The sequence below is a fragment of the Crotalus tigris genome, unplaced genomic scaffold (genome assembly GCF_016545835.1).
Source record: "Crotalus tigris isolate CLP2741 ecotype Arizona unplaced genomic scaffold, ASM1654583v1 scf7180000017674.1595824, whole genome shotgun sequence".
Classification (NCBI taxonomy): Eukaryota; Metazoa; Chordata; class Lepidosauria; order Squamata; family Viperidae; genus Crotalus; species Crotalus tigris.
In genome coordinates this window covers 1,412,687-1,432,513 of record NW_024096559.1, presented here as the reverse complement: position 1 = coordinate 1,432,513, position 19,827 = coordinate 1,412,687, and the positions used below count along the sequence as shown (strand labels likewise).

Below are 19,827 nucleotides of genomic sequence, written 5' to 3'. Positions count from 1 at the left end.
TTCTGATTCTTTGATCTGAGTATGCATAACAAAAACTTTAAATTCTTAATGAATCAGCAAGGCCCTGTCTGAGGAAAAGGGAGTTCACCTTCAGTATACGTTACCCAGGTTCTTCATCTACTGAAGAAAAGATTGCTTCCCCTGAATAAATTGAAGCAGTTGAAGTGGCAAATACTTTCTCCAGAAGCTACGAGCTTTAGATTGAGAAACCCCTTATGGGAGAGCCAAAAATCTCAATCTGAAACAGCCCATACTTCTAGGCTATGTTACATGTCTATGTTATGTCTTGGCTTGGATGTACTGTAGTTGCCTATGCTACAGTGTTTGTTGGGTCTCTTCTATGCAAAATCGGTGCTTAATGTTCACTTCTTGTAAGGTCAGTGCTAATTAGCCTCTCTTGCACTGCAGTGTGTGGTTATCAATTTTGTAAAACAGTCCGGTGCTTCTCATTTCTCATGGAATTGAGGGCATGAGAGAGTACAAGCACCCAGACAGGCCTTCCAGAGCAGAGCAGTGGTTGAAGTAGGCAAATACTTCCCTACACTAGAAGGGGAATTTTGCTGTCCTTATTTAGCAACTGCGTTCTAACATCCCGTGACCCTTAAGATGTCCTGCTGACTTCCCAACACATCCCTGCCCTCATATAAGGCACAATGTCTGACAGAAAATCGCTGCATCTTTTCACAAACATTTTATTAAGTCTATAAAAATGCAGTTGGGATTGTTCAGTTTTTCAATGATCAAATAAGGAAAAAGGATAGGGGAAAATAATTTCATTTACTGTGCATGATTCTGTCTACCCTTTTTTTTTTTTTTTTTGTCTACAAACATACCCTTACAATGTGAGGTAGCACGTACCAGGCTAAGGAACATAAGACAGCTAATTGAATAAAAATATGTGCAGAGGGAGAAACAGAAGGCACAAATTTAAGACATTGTTTTGACAAAAGACAGCAGAAAATTAGGCATTTAATATAGATGGACTTGAGAAAACTTATATTCTTCAGGTTCATTAGATGCTAGCAAAAAAACCCATTACAGCTATGCTACAACTGGTATGAAACTTAAGGAACAAAACGTTTTAAAAAAAGCACCTGGGCAGGACAGCCTGCTTATCTCACTTTACAAATTTGTTAACTATGCTACAATGCCTGATTTTGGTTGTGCCTAATTTAATATCCAATTGATTTCAATGGGATTCCAGTTCAAATAATTGGATCTGCATAAAAGCTACTTTAGTGGAGATGATCGAGAAAAAAAATTACTGTAATGATTCAAATATTTCATTTACAATAATTTAAAGTAAACAAGAGCTGCAAATCTGTATCCTGCTCCTTGAGAAAAAGTTCTAATATGTTTCAAGATTAATTTGCCTATCAGTGACTAAAAATAGCCACCATACCTTCGTTAACAGTAGCTGGATTTGGTCCCCTCTTAGCAAAATAATAGATGCAAAATTGCCTTTTCTTTTTTTTTAGTTTTAGAGGCATCCACCTGTGTTAAAAGGACCTCTGAAATCAGCATTCATAGTGGCTATTATTACAAACCTATTGTGTGAGGTATACCTTATATTCATGAACAAACCAGCTTTGTAGAACATCAGCTGATCTCAGCATGAAAAGCAAATAAAGGCAGACATGGATGGGTAGATGCCTTCCTGTATTGTTATTCAGAAGTCAAATTGATGCCAGGACAAGTGTTATTCTAAACTAGCATTCTAGGAACGCTATGGACAATATGAATATTGCACAATTCTGCGTTTTATAATCTTGAAAATACAGGAGGCAGCTACAAGATCCCTAAGTGGTTGCTTGCTTTCTGAGACTCTTAAACAATGTTATTCCTAGCAATTAGAAACTTTTTAAAAAGAGAACACTAGGTTTCTTTGGACACCGATTTCTAAATACATCAAGTTTTTGTTTTTGGCTTTGGTTTTACTCCTGGAGAACAGCAATACCACACTTAATCAGACCACTGCTGTCAAAACTGCCCTTAATCTTTCTCTTGGACTGTTGCACAGCTATCCAGTTGTTCTAAACCTGGGCAGTTCTTAATATGATTATGCAGAAGTCTAACCATGTTTAGCAGGGTTCAATCTCAAGGAAGCATGAATAGGTTTGCAGCTTTGGTCAATTTAAGGTGACCAAGAATGTATTTCAAAATCTTTGGGGAAGTGTTTGTTCTTTAAGTTACATTATTATTAATACCAGTATATTAAGTGTTTTGAAATGCTTGTTCCTCATAGTACAGTTACGCAGCTGAAAAAAGCCACTACAGCAGAGTGGGATTTGAACATGCCCCGTTCTTCCAAATAATTGAGCTTCATTGAAATATACTGTATGCTGTATTCAGGATTTACAGTGTATTGCTTACAGTTTATACATACTGCGTGAAAATCTGCCATGCATTATTGGATTTAAATTTAAAGGCTCTGTTCTGTGTCAGTGAAACTTACTATTTTCTATTAGTCCAACTGCTCATCCTCCTTGTATAACAAGGGCAGCTAGTCAGGAAGATCTCTAAAGTTGCAGTCTTTTTCTTTCTTTTTAAAATCATAACCCAAGATGCAATCTGCTGAGGAAGACAGAACACTGTCATGACTTAGATATTATTAGACCGTTAAGATATTTGAAGTTTCCTAGGAGTGACTTCGCCACTCTTAAAAAGGGGGTGGGAGAAGATACTTGTTCAGGCAAGCATTCCAGGCAGTCTAATTTAAAAATACAAACACAATCTTGTCTGAGACTTAAAGACTACTGCAGGCTGTGCCCTCTGTGTGGAAGCTAGTCATGCATAGGCCACAACGACAAACTAAGATAAAGAGCAATCTCAAAGCATTTTACAGGAATTAAGCAGTTGATGAGTTTAAGAGGGTGGAAGGAATAGGAGCATATTTAAATATGAATGATGATAGCTGGGAATTTGCTGAGAAAAAGGTAGCCATTATAGGGCCAGATCCACATAACTCTTGTCATGACAGTGGAGCCAACACTCAAAACCCAGGAAGAGAAGTGGCAGCTGACTGATTCGTGGAAATTGCCTCAAAGCCAAACTGCTTTGCATCAAGCAATTCCTTCCCAGAGTTTGGCAATGATTACAATCCACAGACAGAAGTAACCCTGGCAGATTTCCCCCCTCCCCTTACATCAAAGGAATCTGCTTCATGACAGGCGCCCCCAGTACATGCTCTACCTTACCCCTGAATCTGTGCATTACTCACTCCTCACTATTCAAACTTGATGGACTTTTATCTATGACAAATTAAGTCTGGAGAGTCTGGTCCTAAGGAGAAAGTTTTGAGAAAAATCATGGTAGTCACATATCCCTGTTGAGCCATTCCTTCAACACAAAATAGTTCCTCCCTCCTCCCCTGTAAACACTCCACAGGCAAAGGCTTCTCAAAATGCCTTTGGCACATTGAAGCAGGGCCTAACCTTTAGGCATCTTATTTTAGACAACCCCCGAAAACATTCGTTTTTATGAGTTACAGTGATACCCAGCCCTTTCCATAAAAATATACATATTTGATACACTAGAATTTCTCTCACACTCCCCCAAAGTTGCATCTTCATCAGACTGCACATGCACACACCCCAGTATTTTTAGCATCACGCTCAGGATGATCCAAGCCTACATGGTAGAGACACTTGTTCGGGAGCTTGGTCACTCTCCACAGAAACACAGCCAAAGTGGCACTCTCTTCCTAGCCTTGGCAATCCTGCACACACGTGGTTTGTGCAAATAGTGCTTTTAACAAAAATAAAATTTCCTTGGTAACTAGAAAGGGGACAGAGGGTTTACACCAAACTAGACAACACAAAATTATGTTAATGGGGTGGGGAAAGGGAGGGTTGGGGATACCCACAATGGGGATATAGCCAGTACAGCAGCCAGGAATTGAGGTCTTTCATCTTGGAGCTGGTTTGCTGAAGATTCCAGGTAAATTTCTTCCCACAAACTGTTTGGCGACGTGATGCTTAATTGCTCCTCTCCCACATTCACCCTGGAAGCTTCATCTTCACTGAACTACAACAGATACAGCCGCTCGTGGTACAAAAATATGTGATGGAAGACACAGTTTTGAAGAGATGGGAACTATTTCTTCAAAGTGGAAGCTCTCGGCCTGCTAATGCCATTTTCCAGTCTCTTCACATAGAGCAGCAGAGGTAGAGCTGAGTAAACTGAAACAGCCAGTTAGGTCATAAGAGTGGCTTTGCTGATTTAATTACTCCCAAAATATCCTGGCTGCTGAACTTCTGAAGTGCTTGCAATCAAAACATCTGCTGGTAGGGTAACATTTGAATTTTGAAACTGGTATAAAATCATCTTGGAAGGCCGTACAAGCTGGACATTAAAGAAAGCTTCAGTCGTGCTGCAATAGGAAGGACCACTCTCTTTTCCCTCACGTTCCTTCCTATCTCAAAATACTTTCATTAAGAGCAACATCTATTTTCTAAAATAATCCCAACTCCAAAAGAAAGCCTTTCCTTGACCCCCATCATTCCCTCAAAAAAGGCACTCATTGAGCAGCTAAGTGGCTGCCATTTCTTTCTGATCTAACCCAAATGATGAATAGGAAAGGTGGAAGAATCCGATGCACCAAAGAATGCCAAAGCCACCCCCAGGGCAACTACTGTAGTAGGCCCTTCTCTTTTATCAAGAAGTGGACTGGTCGTCCTTAGGCCCACTGAGAGAACTTAAGTTTTTGCTACCTCTTTCTCAAGAAGTCAAGGAACAGCACAAACTACAATCTAAGGCAGCCACAGTGGTATGTTTCATAGAAAGAAGCTTCAAATGAAGTATGCTAAAAAGCATAAAATTCCTGTCAGGTAAAATAAAAGTGAAGACTGAGACGCTGCTCCAGAGGTAACATGGCACTCTGACCCTTTCCTTAGGAATAAGTCTTGGTCATCACACCAGGCCCAGTGGATAAATTAAACAGGATATCAGGAGAAACCAAATAAATAGATAAAAACAAACAGCTGGGATGCTGCAAGCAAACACCCAACTTCAAGTGTCCGCTGAAGTGACCAAAGCCGCAGGCACCCTTCACGTCTGATGGACTTTGTGGAACATGAGTTCTTGAGGAATTTGGGTCTCGGGGCCATAATTCTTCGCTGCCCGGCGCTCAAAGGCTGCCACCATCTGCTTTACTACCTCATCGAAAAAAACGGCAGCCAACTGCGAGTGCAGCAGGGAACGAAATTCAAAAGAGATCTGAGGAAAGAGAACAGCACATTAGACTACTGTGAAGATCATTTTTCCACAGTGAAGCTAGGCCATTTTACAATGAGAAAGGCCCTTCCCCTTGCTCCGGAGAAGGGTCTAGAAAAGATTTGCTGTGGAAAAATAATTTTGAAATTACAAATCAGGAGAGACCACACAAAGCATTCTTAAGTACAGCAGGAATAACAAGTACACTTATAAAAACGGTGTACAACTACTTGCTGAAAACTGATGAGGCTCCAGTTTTTTCCTACAGAAGTTGCCCAGGGGGTGTATTACTGTGATAATAAATTGGGATGGCCCAACTGACATCTACTTTGTGCTGATCCATCTCTAGTTGGGGCAGAGGCAGAAGGAAAGGAGGACCACAATCTAGTCTCAGTTGGACATCAAGAATGGCTCTAAGTACAGAACAATAGTGCCCAGCAGGATGACACAGAACCCCAAAGAGTTCCTGTTTACGACGCACATGTAGCTAAACTTTGACTATTAGTGATGCCACTTTCTCTAACTAAGTCAGCCACTGCCATAAAGACAGCACTTGGCTGACTTGTTCGTGACTTACCTATGCTCCTTATGTTTCATCTATAAAATCAAGATTTCCATGGAAATGGATTTGGCAAGGGAGATCTTTATAGCTAAGGTTGTAACCTAATGGGATGGGTGGTACAGGATTTACGTACTTATCCAGGTACTGGAATGGTTTCTTGTTTTTACACACTATAGCTCCCACTATAGTAGGTGCCACAGGGGCATCTACTAGGTGGACTGCCTTTGGCAAGTACAGAGTTTGGAGGCCAGAGAAGTGACATACCTCAATGACCTTGGAGTTCCCTACTCTGCTTCAAAGAATTCATTCAACGGCTCTAGGAAATGAAGGCTTGTGGTAGGAATGCTCAGTACCAGAAACATCTCTGCCACCAGAATACAGTTCTAGTTCCTTCACAACTAGGATCTTACAGATTTTTCTCAGTAGTAATGGAAAGTCCATCTTTTTTAAAAGCCGATGGATGCAGGGCCCCCAAATCAGTCCTCATTTATGCAAGAGCTAATGAGCTGGTGAGGAATCCCATTAGCCTTTGTGTGCTTACTGCGAAGTCCAGGGTACAGGTGCGAGGATAGCCTGGAATGCCAGGACTGAAACGCCAGCTTGTCTCCAAATGATTGAAAAGTTTTCCATCAGTGCAGACTGCCTGGGGAAAATAATAGCAAAGATTCAGGTTGGCAGCAAAACCCACACAGTGTGAATTAGCCAAACTGACGCCCTCCAGATATGCTGGACTACAACTCCCAGAATTCTCCTCAACATGGAGGACAGCGGAATGGCCAATAGAATGCAAGAGTTCCCATCCCCACTCTAATAACAGCAGCTCTGGATAAAAATTTATCCATCAACCTGCATTTGAGACAGGTATCTCATGTCTGCCTCATGAGTATCTTGCTTCATATGTCGTGTTTAGGGAAAGCGCTTCCTGATGATCACTTTCAATATTTTTAATTTCCATTAAGTGTTCTCTCAATGCCAGTGCCACCACATTCATCAAACTTCCCTCCAAATTACCTGAGGCACCAGGACAAATTATTAATTACGCAAAGCTTGTTATTATATTGTCATTGCAACACTGAAGTATCATCAGCCTGGTTAACCCACAGCTACACAACTCACCTTCACCAAATGGGGTTGCACCAGTGTCACAATAGAGGTATAACGTTCCACAACAGGAGGGAATCCAACTTCCAGCTGGGCCTTCACATGTCCTGCTCGCTTAGAGACCACCGTTGATTTCTTACACCATGGAACAAATTCCTTATATTCATTCACATTGGCCACAACACCATACATTTCCTGCATGGAATAACTGCAAATAAAGCGAGAGTGACTCCTTATGTTATATCCACAATGATCACATGTCCACAGTGACATAGGTACATGCATACCACAGGATGCTGGAATATCTATTAAGCTGTGAACATTGAAAGGAAACATTCAAAATTGCATTTCTTCTCCACTTGTCAAATCCAAGATCTTGTTTTAGAAGAGAATGGAAGAAATAGGATGGATGTTTCATTTACTTATTCCCTTAGATTCCATTGTATCAAAGAGAACTAATGTACAAGAAATAGAGCCTGGCTCCTTCTATGATTGATATATTCTGCTGTTTGGAGATTAACAGGCATTCTGTTATTTGAGACAGGCAGTAAATTATTTAATATAATATCTGCCTCTTTCCAAGTCTTGCAAAACTCCATGCAAATTTCAATCTTATAGGTATCTATATTAAAAAAAGAAATTTAAAATAACATAAGATAAATTTTGAAAAAAAAATGGAATCTCTTAAAAGCAAAGATAAGCCTGCAAATCTGACCATTAACTTTATTGTCAAATGTCTGTTTCAAGGACAACTACTGTGCAGTGAGAAAGGTTTAATTACTTATGCATATTTGGCACAGTATATCTAGATTCAGAAAAGAGACTAAGGACACAGTGAAAATTGCTCAGCAAAGGTACAAATTTACTATGATTGGTGTATTTACAAATTGCTTGAAGGATAAAAAGGGATTACAAGAAAGGGGGAAGAACCTTGATTAAAAATACAGAAATTGCAGCACTTATACAAACCCAAGGTCATCTATTGGGACTATTCTAACTGTAAATGGTTATTGAAATATGACACAGAAATGGAACAAATAAAAAAAAACTATGATAAAATCAACACAAAGCTTCCAAGAAGTAATCACAGTACAACAATGAGAAAAATAGAAATATTTAAGTTAGCTGTTGGGAAACAAATGGAAAGGAGGGGGAGAAAGTATGACAAAAACATGTTTCTAGAACAGGGGTTCTCAACCTTGGCAACTTTAAGACTTGTGGATTTCAACTCCCAGAATTCCTCAGCCAGCTTTGCTGGCTGAGGAATTCTGGGAGTTGAAGTCCACAAGTCTTAAAGTTGCCAAGGTTGAGAACCCCTATTCTAGAATGTTTTTACTCTAATATTTTTCTTTGTACTCTATTCTTAACTTTCTAAAAATCTGGTAAAAAAATGAAAAAATAACAAAGAAATAAGATCTTTGATACAGAACTGGCAGACAGAAGGAGACGGAGCAAGAGGAGGGTAACAGAAGGAGAGAAAGTCCCTGGGACTCTCTTTTTTTATCAGCAAATTCTCCCAAATACTTTCTCTGCTTATGTAACTGCAGAAGATAACAAACTCACAATCTTGGATATGATTGCAGCCTGCTACAAATAAAGAAATACATAACATCCATGTTTCCAACCCACTTATCAATTGCAAGCAAAGTTCAGTTCTCTTTTTGATAACACATTCCTTATTGCTGCAGAGGAAGTTAGGCAGAATGAATATACAGCAAATCGAGAATGTTCATAGAAGATAAGGCTAGAAAGGGCTACTGGCCACACAATCAGTGTATGTTATCTATAGATTCCAAGTATCATACAGCTTGGAAGAATAACAAAATGGCCAATCAAGATCATTCTTCCCTCCCATGAGCTGGGGAGAAGAATTTAAGCTAACTAATCCCTGATTGCATAATCCAAACTAATAATAGCCTAGGTAAATCTGCACATAACAGTTCCTTTTCTGACTCTTGATTGTACACCTCCACCTTTCCATAGGTACGGGAAGGTAATACTTCGTGGAGAATATAAGGAGATTGGTGGTACTGTTATCCTGAAGTAAGCAGCCTCAGTTTCCTCAAGATTTTGCTGATTATGTACAGGTAGTCCTCAGTACAGGTAGTCCTCAGCTTATGACAATTGAGCCCAAAATTTTTATTGTTGAGACATTTGTTAAGTGAGTTTTGCCCCATTTTACGACCTTTCTTGCCACAGTTAAGTAAATCACTGCAGTTGTTACGTTAGTAACACGGTTAAGTGAATCTGGCCTCCTCATTGACTTTGCTTGTCAGAAGGTCGCAAAAGGTGATCACATGACCCGGGGACACTGCAACCATCATAAATATGAACCAGTTGTCAAGCACCCGAATGTAAATCACGTGACCACGGGGATCTGCAATAGTCGTAAGCGGGAAAAATGGTCATAAGTCACTTTTTCAAGTGCCGTTGTAATTTTGAACAGTCACTAAACCGATTACCTGTATTGCCTTAGCTTCCTGTAAAACTTGACTGGTCACTGTGGGAAAGAGGACACCAGATTAGGCAGTCCATAACTTGGATACCACGGGTCTTGCCTTGTGTTTTTATCCCTTACGTTAGAAATAGGTCCTCTTCAGTTGCTTTGGACTACGAAATTTCTAGTCTTAAAAACCTAGAGTTCTGTATTGTTCATTATTACCCAAGTAAATGATGCTGGTGTGGATCACACAAAACAATATTCGAGATAGTGTGTATATACATTTTTCCTCCATCATGAAAACACCCTCATGCAAGCCATGTCAGCTCACCCAATGATCCTCCTCTCTGAATATTCCTTCCGTTTGTTGATGAAAGGTCCTGTAAAGCTGATAAATGTCCGGCTGTGCTGACCACTGAGATCCCAATCAAGACTGCTGATAGTATGAGGGTCTCGGATCACCAGACTTCCACAGCATGGCATATACCTGGAACTGAAAGATCCCCAGGATTAGCTGGCCTGAATAGAAATCTACCAAACTTTCCCAGAGTCTAAATTCAACATCCTTTGTTCTTGAATAACCTAACAGAGGCATCACCCACTGATTCAGAAAGCTGCAAGTAAATTACAAGCATGACCTAGCATGGTGCCCTGGACTGAAGTCCTACGTGTACATTGTGGGGAAATCCTCATACATATAATGGGGGGAAGGAAGTTCTTCAGTCGATTTTCACAATGTGAAAATCATACTACAGCTGTGGGGTAATTAACTTCTAAGGGCAAATGCTCTTGTTCCTCTTGAGAAGTGGGGGGGGGAATGTTAGAAGAAAAGGACTGTAAAAATCATAATCTATGAATTTCAGAGGGCTTCTGATTATCTGCTTCTGGTTCTGAAGCTCTTGTATCACTGTATCTGTGATTTCTCAGATTATCATCTCTGTACTTGTGAAAATTAAACTTAATAGCATTGGACAAACATTACTCCACTCCCCAAAGTACAAGTTGTTCAATAAGGTTACTACAATCTGAATTTTGTCATAAATGTCAGGATTAATTGTGTATATCGATACCATCTTCACTCCTGCAGAAATTGGAAAAGTTAACCTGATAACATGTACATTTCTCTAAATCCTTGGCTGCTACCTTCCACTTTACTTGTTTTACAACTTGTTGTCAAGTAGCAATTTTAGATACAAGTTCAGTGCTATTAAAGAAGACTACTAAATGTGTTTTCAAAAGTAGCCTTAATAGGCACAGAGAGCAGGTCATTAATTAATAAACAGTAGTTCTCTTCTTCTCACTTCACCTTGCAGCCCTACCTCTGTTTGCCACCACTGATCACCTGCTGTTCAGACTGACCTCATAAGATCAGACTCACCAACCTGAGGGCTACAGGGAGAAATCCCGCCTGAAAAAAATTGGAGTTGTTTGCTATCCAATGCAGAAGAGTCCAGAAGATAGTGTTTAGGGACTGTAGAAGAATCATGCCAGACCAATCTGATGTTGGGGTGATCCCATCTCCAAAGGTCCTCTCTTTACACCACCTCTATGAGGCCAAAATTGTGAGAACACAATAGAAAAAAAAAAGATGTTGCTGGGACATAATTATGCTGCAGTTAGATGCAACGGAGGATAGGCTCTTAGAAGTTGGCCTTTTCGCCTCTTTTGCTTTGGATGGGAAGCTCTTTCTGCCAGAAAAGCCCCACATACAGCGGCTGACTCCCAACTGGAATTATTAGACACTTTAATTAAAGAAGAGAGAGCAATTTTCCTGCTCAATTTCCCATGACGCTTCCTAAAATTCAGTTGGGAGGAGTGATCAGAAATGCAAAGCTTTTGCATTTTCTTCCACGTTGGCTAGCTTCTATCTTGTTTGCAGGCCAGCTTAGCTTAGCTTAGCTTACATAATTATTGTCGGTGAGCCTTCCCCCAGCAGCAGCTAAGCTGTTTTTTTCAACAAGTAAATATTCAGGATGCCTGGCCCTAGTGGAAACCCTATCTATGAAAAGAGGGATAGATTTCCTGTCAGATTGAATGTCACCAGAGGTTTAAAAAAATACCTTTTGCTTGGATCGACAAGCTTTCAGACTACTTAAAACTGTGACCAATGAATTGAAGAAAAGCCCTTGTATGTCCCCTGTTCCTCTCTTTGGTCTAAATTTCATCATGAGCAAGATGGGTCTGCGATAATTTTGGCTTCAGAAAAACAGCAGTTGAGGGGTTTTTTGGTCACAACCTTCTCCAATCTGGTGCTCTCCAGGTGCATTGGACTACAATTTCTATCATCAGCATGCTGACCAAGCATAATAAAATTTGCAGCCTAACACACATCTGGAGATCTAAAAGTAAGAAGCTGCCTTAATGCCTTTTTCAGAAAAAAAAGGGGGGGGCATTAATATGTAGCAATATACCACAGTGTGATGGATGCAGCTAGCTAGAGCTAAGACAAAAAGAGGTGTGGAATTTAACTTAGAAGATGTACAAGGAATATATTGCAGCATATTCAAGGACAAAAAAGAATGCGGAAAAAATGGCAATTACAGATTAGCTGCCCAGCAGGTTAGCGAAGACATTTACTTGGGAACACTGCCAAGCAAGCAATTGTGAATACGAACAATTACGTAAAGAAGTTAAAACAATAGAAATCCCGTGGACACCACAGATGAACCTCTTTCATCTGGCATAATCAGTTGAAGTAAGTAAGTTTTAAATGCCATCAGTTTGTCCCCCACAAAGTTAACTGAGGTACTAAGCTGCATCTGCCAGCATCAGTGACTTGCGGGCATCCAGAATCCTTATTTCAATCTATGCTTTGCCTGGAGATTTTTTACCAGACTCTAAGCTTGAAGGTGAAGTCTTATCCTGGTGCAACAGGATAGCAGAGCAAACAGTCAGAGGGAAAGACATGAACACTGCAGAGCAACAAACGTTCAGGAATCATTAAGCACCTACCCTAATACCCATTTGCCTTTGGTGCCACTGCCGGAGGATAGCTCAAATGTTTCTAAAGGTGATGTGGAGGAAGCTAGTATATCTCAGTAAGATTTCTAATTTAAGAGACTGGATTCACATATCATGCTAAGGCATACTTTTGTCTGAATTTGTTGCATAAGCCATATTCCCCTAGCTCACTTGTATTACTAAGGTGTAACCCATGATTCATATATAACTGTGGTTGGAATCAGTTGCCCTGCTAAGCCAAAAGTAAACAGACAACACTGTGAATTAACCCAACACGTGCACGCAAGTCAGCATCTTGGAATTCTTATGTAATAATGTATTTCTATCTAGCCCATCTCAAAAGACCATTTTAAAACTAATTTCTTTATAATATTACCTGATACTTGCCATTTCATTTTTTTTTAACCTAGGTCCTTTTCCCCCTGGTAAAATTAACTCCCCAAAATAAAACATTCTACAACTTTTAAAAAAAATCAAGTTTGAATACCTACATATTAACATTCCAATAAAAATATCAGATTTCTTTAAACACATCCGGTTAGATACACATACTGTGCTTCCTAACTAACCCCCACAATCGCATGCAATTTTCAGAGAAAAAAGAAGCTAAGAAACATTAGAAGAGCCATGTATATAGTTTCTCACTCCCACTACACTATATATTATTTTGGAAGGCTTCTCAAGTACAACTAATTCCAGTTTAAAACTAAGTTCCAGGTCATATGGAGAAATAGTACTTTGGAGTATGTTCATTGGGAAACCAAATCCAAAACCAAATCCTATTTGGAAGTCTTTTGCAAACATTGTTGCAATAGTACAATCAAAAGGTTATATATTCGAAGTATTACCGGACCCTCCATTTTTAGATTTTTTAAAAAATATTTAAGGATATTTCTGGGGAAAATGAGTCCTCATAAGGAACAATCGTTTCCAGATCTGAGATAACACAACAAATAAATGTTAAAATATCCATCAAGATTAAAAAAAAATCTTCCTCCAAAAGACATGAACCCATTCAATTCATTACCTCTTACTTTATAAAAGACCTATGAAATTTACAAAAATAATTTCATTCCACATGAGAGGAAAAAAATTGAAACTCAAACATATAAACTATATCAAGCTGTAGACTGAATATATGGTTGAGTGTTGATTTGACTAATGAAATGTAGCTCATAGGTCATGCTCCTGAAAATCCTGTTAATTCATTACATTAACCTAGAACAGACATGTCAAACTCACGACATCACATGACGTCACGCATCGTATCGGGCCAGTTTTGCCATTGCCGGCAATGGGATGGGCGCGGCTTCCGGATGACGCATCCAGCCTGCGGGCTGGCAGTTTGACACCCCTGACCTAGAAGAGCAATATCCCAATGCCTTTAAAATTGATTTCAACAGATGGGGAGCTGAAACCTGTAGTTCAACATCTAGAAAGCCATATACTGTACTCCCAATCTTGTCCTTATGGTGACTGAAGACCATTCTACCTAAAACAAAATGGCCCTTCTCATTAGGTTATATCATCACATTTTAATTCATAGAAGATAAGGCTAGAAAGGGGTATTTATTCTTCATAATTTCATTCATAGATGCATATGGATTAAACATGATGTGAGTTTGTAACTGTTGACTGTAAACTTTCTGCATGATAAAAATCTTGTTCTGGTAGATCTCTGACTGGTCACTAAGACAACTACACAAAAGCATGATTAGTCATACATACAGTATGTTGCATACAGTGTGCTTCCTGTTTGGAAACTCATTTAGTGCAAAAGTAAAGAAAGAATACCAATTACTAGGAAGAGGTTCAAAAGGTACATGCATTTGGGCACAGAGGGTGTCAATGTCTATAATGGAAGTGATTCTGTTGGTACCAGCTTTTCCTCAATTATATAACATTTCATCTCAAAGTATTTGCAAAGAAAACTTTCCCAGTTTAAAAAAAACAAAATCAAAACACACCATTGTCCAGTTAGCTTCCTTTTCTAAGCTTAGAAACTTTTCAAGTTGCTGCTGGAACTAAGCAGGCCTTTAAGCTTTACCAAACCAGCAGGAATCAAACATCAGTCTAAAAGCCAAGTAATTTTTTTTTACAAAATTATAGATTAGCATAGAAGCAACCACACACATTCTGAGTTCTCTTTGTTACTATTTCAAATAAACCAGTTACATAATTTTTAAAAAACCCTTTCAATCTATTTCATAGAGTACTTCAGAAAGTTAAAAATGGAACTTGATGCTTACTGTATATGTGTGGCTGAATGGTTAAGAAGTTGAATCACAGCTTCAAGTCCACCCTCAGCCAGTGAAGCTGACTGACTGACTTTGGTTCAGTTAGTATTTCTCAGCCAAACCTACCACACAGGATAGTTGTTGTGAGGGAAAATAGAGGGTGGAGTGCTATGTATGCTACTTTGATAAAAAATATACATATAACAGATAAACATACGTCATTCTGTCATGTTAGAAGATAGCATTATTGCCCTGAACTGCAGAGATTGCCATTTATATATACTGCTCTTTGCTTATAAAAATCCAAACCCTTATCTTACTGGAGGCGTAGTCTTTTCCATTTACTTCCTTCATTACAGGTACACATTCACTAAAAGAAACTCTTACTACATCCAGGGAAACACAATCAGTAGATCTCATAATGTAATATGTAATGTAATGTAATATTCTCATTTTTATTGCCCTAGGCTCTGATCACCGTTATCACCAGTAACTCGCCATAAAATCCCACAGGATCCTTCTAAAAGTCTTCTAACTCGGGGCCCTCCCTTCCCATTTTAACTTCTATTTCGCTTTCCCAAACCTCTCTCCATTTACTCTGCGATGGCCTTCTATAAATTACGCATTTTATTCCCCCTGAACGAAGAGCAAGAAGAACAGGTGTACTGGTTCCCGTTGTCCTTTCCTAAAACACTCAGCCTCCTTACAAAGACTTCCCAGATCCTTGTTCAATTTCATCCGTTTTCCAGACGTCACATGCTATTAGATCCCCCTCTCCAAAAATCTCAAAAAAAGCCAGGGTACTTCCCCCCACCTCCCGATTGAGTCAATCTTTTCCTATACACACAACGCTTAAGGATCCACCCGCTGAATCTGCTTGCCATACACCTGGCAAAAGCCCACAAGCCCGGCCAAGAAGGAGGAAACCCCCGAACTCTGCTCCCCTCTTTTGAATGGGGTAGGCTAAGCTGACCATCCCAACGCCTTGCTTTCTTTCCAGGGTCCTTTACCCCAGCTCCTAAGCCCTCTGTCCTGTTCGTCCCGCTCCTCCCGTGCCCTCCTCCCCACCCGTCTTCTTCTCTCGCTCCGCTCACCAGCCAGCCGCGGCCGCCCTTGGTCTCAGCCCTCCCCGCACTCCCAGTTGCCAAATTTCCCGGAGCCAGCGAGTCGCCATGGGGGGGCGGGAGGGAGACCAGGTGGAAATACCCCTCTCTCGACCGTATCAATTCCGCCAGCGAATAGACAGACGCCGGCGTGAACTTTCACCCCGATGGCGTCACAATGTCCTTGCGTCGCCCTGTATATGTCACAGCACGGGAGAAAGGGCTGAAGAGGAAACGAGCGTGAGGCTTTGTGGGAGATGTGGTTCTAAGATTACGCCCGGGTGAACTGGGAATTCTAGCTTCTCTTCCTTTGCGTACGGCAGTCTGCAAATTGTGTTGGCCGTTTATGAGTGTTGGCTTTTTAAGTCACCTTTATCGCCAAAAGCTTGGGTATAGTTAGTGTTTGGATGGAAGACCGTCTCAGAGCTGTTGATGAGATTGGGAAGTGAGGGGAAAAAATGGGAAAAGATAATGGCAAACCATTTCTGAACTATTATTAACTTAATATATATACATGTATGCCCTTTCCTCCCAGGCTAAGCCACATTTGCATACAGTGGAAAGGAAATGAAAGATATAAGAGGAACAAAATACAGCTAAACTAAACTAACCTTGAATCAAGTCAATTTACCACTACATCCCTTTCAATTCTTAAAGCATTATTTCCATTACATCCATAAGCTAATTTGTATGTTGCTGTTTGTTTTTTAAGGATAAACATGTCCTAATAATTGAGCCTCAGGCACAATTTGAGGTAGGTTTTACTAAATGCATGAATACAGTCCTTAACCAAACGGAGCAATTTGTTTTGTGCAAAATCAGTGAGACAACATTACAGTTGTCTTAGCACTGAGAATTCATCACTTGAGAACCAACACTGAAAGTCAGTTTCAGTTTGGTCATAAGCTGCCAAATTATATTTTGTTATTCTTCATTGGTACATAAGTCAGGGTTGTACAACTGTCAAAAAGTGAGCCTAGAACAGGCCCTATCAGAAGTGATTTTTAATATCTGTCCTATCAGTTATTATATCGGTTTGAATAGCAACAGCCATCTCCCAGACATTGCACTCTACTGGACCACAGAGCTGTGTGTTTTAGCTAATCTGCCATGCCCAAGAGCTCATGCACAATATCATCCCCACCCCAGCACATTGCTAAGGAAGCCTCTGCTTATCTTTTCTTGATATGCATTCTGAAAAAACTCCAAAACAAAGATGTTTTCCAGCTTCCGATCTGGGTTATTTGATTTGTACTGTACTAAGATAAAGTTAAGAGTGGGAGTCCTGCTCTGCTCCTATAGACAGGTGACAGCACACACACATACAAGAGGGATCAAAAAGAGAATCAAAATGAACATAAATAAGCATAAATAACAATCCATCTTCAATCCTACTACAGATTCCCTGCCAAAGCCTTGCTGCTAAATAACAACTCTTTGTAGCATTGCATGTTGTATGAAAGACCTGATCAGCAAGCAGAAAATCAATATGGAACATGTCTGATTGTGCAGAGATTGCTGCTAAAAGGGGATTTTAAAAATAAAAACACCCTGTACTATGAAAGAATGTGTTTTGGTAACTCTCCCTTTTATAGTTTTTGGGAGACCTTCCCTGTCATTGTGCAGAAACAAGGTTGTTACAAAAGCCTAGCAGTAGTCTTGAGTAGTTGGGGAGTAAATGCCTCTTGGAGGTTGAAGCCTCTTGACTTTGGTAACAGAAAAGCTGGGCAGTCAGTTCAAATTATACTGCAGCTCAATTCTATGAAATGCTTGGGCAGATCAAGTTTCTAGCCTGAGACCACCCAGGTTTACAGAAAATGATCTGAGAAAGGCCATATGAATGGAGCTGCTGCTTAAGGAACTTCTGCCAAGGGGGTTAGAAACTATCCCTTAAAACAGAATAGAGTGGCCAGGTTGGATGATACATGAGTTTAACCCAATAATTAATTACTAGCATCATGGTTTGTGCAATCTGAGCCATAAATTCTTTAGGGTGCAGTCAAAAATGCCAAGATGCTGGGTATAAAGGTGCAACGCATACAAGTAACAGCATTGCAACTGTCTCTTGACATTTTTGACCACCCCTGTAGACATTCCTAATCTGAGATATTGTCACCTGCTTGTATGAAAGGTGAAATAACAAGGGAAACCAGCCCCAGGACTGTAAATTAAACTGGAAAGTAACTAAGCAATAGCAAATCTCCAGAAAGCCAATGGTAAATTATTTCCATATTTTTACCAGGAGACTGCACAGAAATGTGAAGGAGGTTCTCAGGAATCAAATTCAGCCTAAGGTAGATATTATTTATCTTAGAGCAAGGAACATTTTGGTCCCAATATTCTCAACTGGAAGGTTTTCTGGGGAAAAAAATGTGTGAAATTACACATCTGCTAATACCGTATAAATCCTATAATGTGCATATTTTATCATGATTTCTGTCCAAGTGCATAATTACAGATGGTATTTTTAATGAAACAGCATGCCTGAGGGTGCAAAATATATGTACCGTATTTTCCGACGTATAAGACGACTTTCTAAAGCATGCAAATCGGCTCCGAAGTTGTCTTATACGCCAAGTCGTCTAATACACCGGAAAATACGGTAACTAACTTCAATATTTATTTATGTATTTTTATTCTGATGTTATTATTTTTATAAAAAAACTCAAGGCAACAAACTTATGTAATACTCCTTCATCCTCCTATTTTCTCAGCAATAACCCTTTGAGATGAATTGGGCCGAGAGAGAGTGTAATTGCATATTTATGTATACACTTATATGGATATATATAATTACATATACACTTACATAATTACATATACACTTCTCTGGAATGGTATAGGGTCTCCTCCTTGAGCAGGGGGTTGGACTAGAACAGAGGTAGCCAACCTTTTGGGCACAGGGGACCGGTTCCATGGAGAGAAGTTTTTCCGCAGACCGGAGGGTGCGTGGTTTTGTATGCTGCCTGCATCCCCCAGATGGGGCTTTGTTGTCTATGGAGACCGGTTGCTGGCATGCTGCGGCCTGGTACTGGTCCACAGACTGGGGGTTGGGACCCCTAGTCTAGAACAGTGGTTCTTAACCTTTTTGAACGAATCGCCCCCTTGAGCCAATGAGGAAGTTGTCATCGCCCCCCTCCCCCAACATAACCTCTCAATCACAACATAGGAAATAATTATTCAATTTATGCAAACACTTTTTCTGTTTTCTTTAAAATTGTCGTCAGGACATATCGATGCAAATAATTTATTTCCAGTCTTTTTCCCATATCTCCCATATTTTGGCCAATGGCGTGCCACTGTATGGGTAGAGGCTGCTGTGCAACGCGCATGAAGATAAGCGATGCGTATTCACATATGTATGGCGTTCTGTACTGAAGCTAGCTGGAGGAACATTTGAAAACACAATTTAATCCACTAATAGTGAGCGATCTGATGTTTTTGTATGACAGATATACAGCGATTCTTTCTTGCATAAGAGTGAACAGTTATCTGCATAACTGGGATCAATAACTGCTAAGTATAAAAAAAGGGTGGTGCTGCAGTTATGATTTACATTTACTCTTAGATTCACTTCCTAGCTTCTTCAGGGAGGATTGGAAAAGATTTTCCTCTGAAACAAAATAGACACAAGAATGTGGTAGCACAGGCAACACTTATCCAGCCAATTGAGATACAAACTTTCGTGAGCAGCACCCCTGTCTGAACTGCCAATGTCAGGCTCAGGTAGTGGCACACAGAAGTGGACACAGAGCAGGTCATTAAAATTTCATTGTATATTTAAATGTAGGACAAATGTGGGAGAACAAGCAGCCTGTAAAATATAAATACCCTTCACAGAAAAAAAAAACACACCTGTTTTGATAGTGGCAGTACACAAGTCCTTTGACAGAGTCATTGGTAGGACTTAAATTATGAAATTATGAGAATTATTGGGGTATTACCACACTCAGAGTGTTTTGTAATATAATTAATGATTCTGGACTCATAATGCTTTTCTCCCGTCCTACATTATACTTTTGAAATAAAGTTGGCTTGGAGAACTAGATGAAAAATTATATGTGGAAAATTTGGACAAACTAGAAATCTCATTCAGCTCAGACCTTATAAGTTCAGATTTCCCCCCCCCCTTTTTTGCATGAGGGTTGTTGTTGTTTTTTTTGCTTTATCAGTCAAAGTAAATCAAGATTTGTAGGATTATTTTCCAAA

The 19,827-nt window shown here is 39.9% G+C and overlaps 1 protein-coding gene across 3 annotated transcripts in view; it reads right to left on the bottom strand.

Annotated features, from left to right (window-relative positions):
- Window positions 1-675: 675 nt before the first annotated feature.
- COQ10A (coenzyme Q10A) overlaps window positions 676-19,827 on the bottom strand; it is a 28,638-nt gene continuing 9,486 nt past the window's right edge. The window contains exons 1-6 of one of the 3 annotated variants that reach the window (XM_039337379.1): window positions 15,610-15,704; window positions 14,528-14,637; window positions 9,649-9,810; window positions 6,893-7,085; window positions 6,318-6,419; window positions 676-5,217 (exon numbers count right to left, since the gene is read on the bottom strand). In XM_039337379.1, the coding sequence (XP_039193313.1) occupies window positions 5,050-5,217; window positions 6,318-6,419; window positions 6,893-7,085; window positions 9,649-9,800 (615 nt within the window). In that variant the 5' untranslated portion in view covers window positions 9,801-9,810; window positions 14,528-14,637; window positions 15,610-15,704 and the 3' untranslated portion in view covers window positions 676-5,049. Of the gene's footprint in view, window positions 5,218-6,317; window positions 6,420-6,892; window positions 7,086-9,648; window positions 9,811-14,527; window positions 14,638-15,609; window positions 15,768-19,827 lie in introns of those variants that run through there. The other 2 variants (XM_039337377.1, XM_039337378.1) reach the window with 2 other exon arrangements.